The 7,842-nt window shown below is 46.3% G+C and overlaps 1 protein-coding gene across 1 annotated transcript in view; it reads left to right on the forward strand.

Annotated features, from left to right (window-relative positions):
- Positions 1 to 6,156: 6,156 nt before the first annotated feature.
- Positions 6,157 to 7,842, forward strand: part of LOC120861009 (tubulin-specific chaperone A) — an 83,095-nt gene continuing 81,409 nt past the window's right edge. Inside the window, exon 1 of the mRNA XM_040236716.1 lies at positions 6,157 to 6,365. Coding sequence (XP_040092650.1) covers positions 6,313 to 6,365 — 53 coding nt within the window. The 5' untranslated portion in view covers positions 6,157 to 6,312. The remainder of the gene's footprint in view (positions 6,366 to 7,842) is intronic.

Below are 7,842 nucleotides of genomic sequence, written 5' to 3' on the forward strand. Positions count from 1 at the left end.
TGCAGCCTTCCAACCTCCATACTCTGTGACCTGTGGCCATTTAAGCTGCACATTTAATACATGCATGCAATGAGAACACAGCCCATTATTAAAGCCACAATTGGAAATATTTTTGTTTTCATAGGCATCTTTCTTCCAAAGATCCAGTGGCTATATCTTCCCCCCTCTCCCAAACAAAGACACACACATGGAGTTCTGGATTCTGTATTGGTTAGAAAATCCTTTGGGCTGCAAGTAACAGGAATCACATGGACAGTAGTTTAACACATAAGGATTTGTTTTCTCACATAAAATGACTAGATTCAGCAGTTAAATGATATCAGGACTGGGTATCTCTGAAATATCTGTGCTTTCCTCATGATTGAAAGGTGGATGTTTTAACTCCAGTTGTTCCATCTACTTTCACTGAAGAAGTGGGAAAGGGCTAGTTCCCTGTATTTGTCCCTTTTACCAAGAAATCCAAAGCATTTCCATCAACTGCTACATGTTTGCAGTTATATCTAATTCACCACCACTAGCTGCAAGGAAGATTTAGAGAGTAGACCCTACATGGAAACAGATTAAGAAGAAAGGTTTGGAGAATGAGTGTTTGGTAAGCCAGCTAATAATGTCTACTGTAGATGCCCCTGACACTTTATAAATAGAGCAGAACAGTATGGTGAAAACTTTAAAGAATAATCAATTCACATGGTAAAAATTTAATATTGACTTCTTTCTCTCTCTCTCTCTCTTTAGTCACTAAGTCATGTCCAACTCTTGCGACCCCATGCACTGTAGCCCGCCAGGCTCCTCTGTCCATGGGATTCTCCAGGCAAGAACACTGGAGGGGGTTGCCATTTCCTCCTCCACTTCTACTTCACCCTATACACAAATATCAATTCTAGTGGAATGTGAGTATAAGTGTGAAAGATAAAAAATATATCTTCTGTAATAAAACATAGGATAATATCTTCATGATGTATGTAGGCAAAGATTTCTTAGATATAATACAAAAAGCACTCACCCTCAAGGGAAGAGTGTAGTCACTGGATGACTAAAATCTGTATCTAAAATCAAGCACTTCTGTTCATCCAGCATACCATTCAGAAAATGAGAAGGGAAGCCACAGGGCTATGTTGTTGTCCCTGGACATTCTTAGACATGTCTTTTGGGAAACAAAAGTGAGCATTTGTACTAGCTCAGTACTTGGCTGGAGCAGAAACATGGGCTTAGTGTAAATATGTGAATTGAAAGCTGTGGAAGTTTAAGGCTGACAATCAATTATGCCCCCTGCAGAAGTTTCTCTTGAAGGTACACCTGAGGTGTGTATTCTCAGGGTTGCCACACTGCATTTTTCAGGGTGGAAGGGGTCCTATGAAAACAAGCTGCCACCAGATAATCTTCTCTTGGAATGGCGCCATATCAACGGGTCAGTGTTGGTTTTTCCTGCTGGCAGCTTAGCCATTTAGCAGTACAAGTAGCCAAATCAGCCTTGACGAAAAGGAGCCCACGTATGAACATTTTGCTAGTTATCTATGGATGTACACTTAATTACCCCAAAAGTTAGTGGCTTAAACAGCATTTATTAGGGCCGTGGGGTCTAATGTGTAGTTGCTGTAATGTTGTAATTTCATTTCATGAAACCGGATGACCAACTGAAGGGAGACACCCTGGAGAGGTTACCTAAAGAAGCACTGTTGATAAAAACATGGCCCGACTCTTGCTTTCATCAAAGTTAGAAATCTATGTCAGTCTCCTGTTTGGCTGTTATTTAACTCAGCAAATACTTACGCTGCATCTACTTGCCATTAGGCATTAAGATGCATGCTGGAGAGACTAAGATGAACGTGATGAGGTCGCTAATCTTGACGAGCTCGGAGGCAGTTGAGGGAGAATGGCATGCAGAGATGGGGAGACTAAGTTCACAGCCGTGTAAGTGTGGGAAAAACAACTTACACAAGGAAGTTGTCGGGGAAGCAGTAGCATTCTTTAATGAAATATCACCTCAGCCCTCCAAGATTATTAGTAATGGAGAAGTGCCACCCAGGGAGGAGACAGCTGGACTTTCCTCTTGCCCTGCCAGATTCATGAGTCCTGGTTATCTCTCAGATCTCTTCAGCCTTCAACCATGAATGTTGATAAACTGATCGCTTACAGAATCCCCTACAGATTTATTCCTAGAGTTCACCTGAAGCCAGGCTGGAATCTTGAAACAGAACTCAAATAAGGTTTATGGATGGGACTTCCCCGACAGTCCACTGGTGCACTTCCACTGTGGTGGGGAGGTTCGATCCCTGGTCACGGAACTAAGATCCCACATGCCATTTGGTGTGGCAAAAAAATAAAAAAAGGTTTATGGATAACAGAACAGAAGGGTGTCAAACAGTAAGAAATGCGCCTTGCATGGTTTCTATTCCAAATAGCATAGGGCATCTGCTTGCCTAGATCTTGCAGGCCTCCTGTGGTTAGTACTCTCCCATAGTAACAAGAAATAACCTTCCATTGGTCTACTTCCTCAAAGTCCAGACCCAAAGGAGCAAGGCACAGAGAAAGATGTGCGTGTGTGTGTGTGTATGTGTGTGTGTGTGTATGGGGTTAGAGGGTGATGATGGGATGTTCCAGATTATCTTGGTAGCCCTCTTGTTGGAATGAGAAGGCTCCACGACATATTGTTAAATGGAGAAAAAAAGATTTTTAAAGCGGGAGTTATTCATTCAAGAAATATTTATTGAGTACCTGTATGTGCCAGGCATTGCTACATGCGGGGCTACAGTGGTGGATAAGTCCAACATGGGTCCTTTTTATATGAAGGTAATAGTCAAACAGGAATTCAGCATAATCTCATTAATTATAATGTATATTTTTAGATTCATACAAGTGTGTATCCTATTGTTTACTCAGTTTCCTATTTAGCACCTCCCAGATGACTTATTTATTTAACAAACACTTTGTATGGGGCTTAATTAAGTACCAGCCCTGTCCTAAGCATTTTATAAATATTAACTCATTTAGACTTTATAACAACATTATCAGGTAGGTATTATAATTGGGCTTTGCTCAGTGGTAAAGAATTCACCTGCAATGCAGGAGATGCGGGTTTCATTCCTGGGTCAGGGATATCCCCTGGAGAAGAAAATGGCAACCCACTCCAGTATTCTTGCCTGAAAAATCCCATGGATAGAGGAGCCTAGCGGGCTACTGTCCACTGGGTTGCAAAAGAGTCGAACACGACTTAGTGACTAAAATAACAACAACATTATTATTATCACCCGTGTTTTACAGATGAAGAAACTGAGGCATAGACAGATTGGTAATTTGTCCAGGTTTTCACAGTTAGTAAGAAGTAGAGCTGGAAAGTGACCCTAGGCAGTTTGGCCCCAGAGTTCATGCTTTTAACCACTACTCTCAATTCCTGACACTGGGAAACATTCTGCCTATCCCCTATCTTTAGGCATGGGGCCAAACACCATGATCTTAACGCATAGCCTCAAGCATACAATATAGACACATAGACACAGATGAAACACACACTGCGGGCCTGGGCAGTGTGCTGTGTGCTTAGTCGTTCAGTCATGTCCAGCTCTTTTCGACCCTTTGAACTGTAGGTTGCCAGGCTCCTCTGTCCATGGGATTTCCCAGGCAAGAATACTGAAGTGGGTTGCTGTGTCCTTCTCCAGGTGATCTTCCAGACCCAAGGATCAAACCAGCATCTCCTGTGTCTCCTGTGTTGCAGGGAGATTCTTTACCTGCTTAGCCATTGGGGCAGGCCTGAGTGTAGGACTAGGTATATACAGCAGCAGCAAAGGTCTTTTGGCTGGTATATTACATTTATTTATTACTGGTTCACACATACAAGATCATTAAAACAAAGGGAAAAAAAGCAAATGGGTGGAGGCAGAGTTGGGGGTTTGGTGAGATAGTAGGTATTTACATCAAAAACCTAGGCTGAGGGAAAAGCTGCAAATCAGTGCAAAACTGAGGTCTGAGGTTCTGGAAACCATGGCAAAAAGCAAAGAATGAAGTGTTACAAAGTTTTTGTTGTCTGACTGAAGGAAGATCCTTGACAGTGGCAAGAACCCTAGCTTCACAATCTTTTGATGTGTGGGTTTTACTGTTATTGTTTCTTTGGCTTAAGGGGTTACCTAATAACTTTATATTAATGATCTACTGGATTTCTGATTGCAGCATTTTGCTGTGTTGAGTCCCTTGTTTTTTTTTTTTTTTTCTGTTTTTTATTTTTAACTCCCCCCACCCCGTATGTCATAGCTCTGCTGTGTCACTTGAAATTGTATTTCAGTATGCCAACCAGTACAATAACAATATTTATTCAATTTAACACCTGCCATATACTGAACACAGGTGGAGGTTAGGAGAGGAAGATTTATAGAAGACAAGGTTTTTGTCTCTAAAGAGGCTTGTAATCCAATGAAGAGTTAAGTAAGCACATTCTCTTGAAGAACTCAAACATAGATTTTAAAAGAAAGATACCCCAAATAAAAATGACTTTTGGGTGATTCCAAAGTATCCAGATGACCATTATATCTACTACAGGGGGCTGGAATCCCTTAGAAGAAATGGAGTAGCCATCATGGTCAACAAGAGTCCGAAGACAGAGGATGAGATGGCTGGATGGCATCACTGACTCGATGGACACGAGTCTGAGTGAACTCCCTGAGTTGATGGCCTGGCGTGCTGCGATTCATGGGGTTGCAAAGAGTTGGACATGACTGAGAGATTGAACTGAACTGAAAGTATCCAAGGAGCATGAAATAGACAGAGGTCAGTCTTGCTAGACTTTCTCCAGGAGGTGTTTTTTTTGTTTGTTTGTTTGTTTTAATGTTTATTTATTTATTTAGCTGTGCCAGGTCTTACTTGCCCTGTGTGAGAGCTTTCATTGCAGCACGTGGGATCTAGTTCCCCAACCAGGGATCGAACCTGTGCCCCCTGCTTTGGGAGCACAGTTTTAACCACTGGACCACCAGGGAAGTCCCCAGGAGGTGCGCTTTGATGTTGGATTTATACTGAAGTTCTTGAACTGTCAGGGTCTTGACCTGTCCATAGCTAGTCACAGAAGCCAGGAGGGAAGCAAGTGTAGGGAAGGGTAACCACAGTGAGGTTTTTGAAGAAAGATACCAGGAAGCTAGAAAAGAAAGGATCACTGCCCTGCGTTCCCTGGGACCCCATCAGGAAGAGGGCGGATGGAGCTCACTGGAGGCCTGCCTCATTTTGTGCAATAGACAGGTATTTTGGAAATATAAAGCAATAGTAAAAAACTGTTGAGTATCTATTATGTGTCAAGCTTCATATCTACTCTGTAAGTGAAAGTCGCTCAGTTGTGTCAGACTCTTTGCGACCCCATGGACTATACAGTCTATGGAATTCTCCAGGCCAGAATACTGGAGTGGGTAGCCTTTCCCTTCTCCAGGGGATCTTTCCAGCCCAGGGATTGAACCCAGGTCTCCCGAATTGCAGGAGGATTCTTTACCATCTGAGCCACAAGGGAAGCCCCTACTCTGTAAGCGGACATTAGTTTTTCTATTTTGCATACAAGGAAAAAGGCTCAGCAATGAGGTTAAGTGGCCTACGTGTCCAGTGTCATCTAACCGTTAAAGGGTAAAAACCCCGAATGCCTGCGGGTTGATTTGATCACGAAGCCAAAGCTTTTTGTGTCACACAAATTTTCTAAGTGGAATGTTTAAGATACACTTGAGGTGATGACTATTTATTAGGTGCATTTATCCACATAAATGCAGAGGTCTGGACTAGAGGGTAAGGATTCTCTTAACTACGTGAGTGATGGTATTTTATTTCTTTAAACCTGCATTATTCTGCCCTATTTACATAAGATAATGACACTGAAAATATCTTCAATTTTTGGGTCACTCCGTCCGTTAAACAGATAATCTCGCAAAGCAATCCCATGGCCAAAGCAGCCTATCCGGGGAGACACTGAAGTTTCCCCAAAGCCCAGATTGCGGAGACGGGGGAAAGTGTTAATTTGTAGCCACACTAAAAGGAGGCTTCCTCAAGAACTAAAAGAGGAGCGATTTGAGCTAGACGAGGGCAGGTTCCGCGACCAGGGAACTGGGTGGAGGCCGGGCAGGGCGGTAAGCGGTGACCGGCGTCCGCCCCGCGACGCCCCCGGCCCCCGGTCCGCGGGTGTGTGGAGGCAGGGCGGGGCGGTAGGCGGTGAGCGGAGCCGGGGCCGCGGCGGGCTGTGCGCACGCGCGCCGGGCCGCGCGGGCTACGCCGACAGGCCCGCCTCCTGCGCGCCGTCTGCCTCCACGGTTACCCCGGTTCTCAGCCCCTCCTTTCCGCGGCGCTCGAGGGACCATGGCCGATCCTCGCGTGAGGCAGATCAAGATCAAGACCGGCGTGGTGAAGCGGTAAGGAGCCGGAAGCGGCGCCGCGGCTGCTGCCTCCTCTCCCGCACCTCGCGGCGGCCCGAGGGGCCCGGCGGGGCGCAGGCCCGAGGCGGGCCCGTACTCCAGGCCTCACCTGGGGCGCCGCGGCCGGTGGGCCCGGGGCGGGGACGGAGGGGGCGCGCGGGTGCCCGAGTCCGCCGGCCTGGCCCCTCCGCTCCCCGCCCCCGTTCCCTCGAAAGCCCGGCGGGGGAGCGGCGAGGGTCCCTGGGCCGCACCCCTCCCGCGCCCGCGGCCGAGGAGACGGAGGGGCGGCGGCCCGGCCCACTGCGGTCGTGCTCCGGGTCTCCCCGGAGAACCTGGCCGGAGGGGGCGCTTCCAGGCCTCTCCCTGCGCTCAGGCGGAGGCGCGAGCCCGTTCAGAAGTTTAGGAGGGCGTCCCGAGGCCGCCTTCATCCGAAATGGGAGCTGGCGGGCGCCCTGTCATCCAACATGGCAGGCGGGACAGTCCCACACTGGGCCGCGAGGTTCCAGCGCTCTCGACCCACTTGCAAGGCCTCGCTCTCCCCGGCCAGCGTCCCCGCGGCTCGCCCCAGAGCCTGTAGGGTGCCAGGGAACCATCCTGGGTAGGCCAGGCTGGTAATTCGCCGTTACTCCAACCGTGGTTAGACACTGGAGTGCTTGTGAGAACTTTATTGTTCAGACCCCAAAATATCAAACTTCCAAGAGAAAAGATGAACAGCCGTCTGAAGAAGCAGGTTAATTTGGCAGCAAATCTGTCTAATCCTAGCTCTCTGGCTTCTTCCTTTTTGCACACCTTTGCTCCCTGTGTTGATATTTTTCACCAGAGGAATGACAAGGCAAAGGGGAGAATGGATCCACTTGGGAAGCTGTTGCCTCTGAGGCTTATCAGTAGAGCCTTACACTGTGCTCTCCTAGAAACTGTCATTGTTAAGGCAGTAAGGAGACAGGATGAGTAGTAGTGAAGTGGACAGCTTTTCTGAAGTGAGACTGCTTGGGTTCCAATCTTGATTCTGCCATGTTATGTACTGTTGAAGACATTACATCTGCCTCAGTTTCCCCCTTTGTAAAATGGAGTACCAGCCTCATGCAGCTGTCGCAGCACCTGCTGTTCTGTTTAACAGGATGTAGAAACTACTAGTACATGCTAACTAATACTATGATTTTTATTCCTGTTTTACACATGAGAAACTGAGCTTTGAAGTTGAAATAGAAAAAGTAAACTTGTTCGGGGTCATTGCTGGTTAGTGGCCGAGCAGGGAAAGAACTAAGGTTTCTAACCTACAGTCTTTTGTTTTAAATTGCAGTGCTCCACCCCAAGGGTATTTTTTTAATGTGTGAGACTTGAGATGTGTAATTGAAAACATAATTTGCACTGTTACTCACCCCAGAGTTCTGTTGTTCACTTTTGTTATGCTTACTTTGGTTATGTCATTTTTATAAATCTATTTGGCAAAATGATTTGCCAAATATATCCAAAA

The sequence above is a fragment of the Oryx dammah genome, unplaced genomic scaffold (assembly GCF_014754425.2).
Source record: "Oryx dammah isolate SB20612 unplaced genomic scaffold, SCBI_Odam_1.1 HiC_scaffold_11210, whole genome shotgun sequence".
Classification (NCBI taxonomy): Eukaryota; Metazoa; Chordata; class Mammalia; order Artiodactyla; family Bovidae; genus Oryx; species Oryx dammah.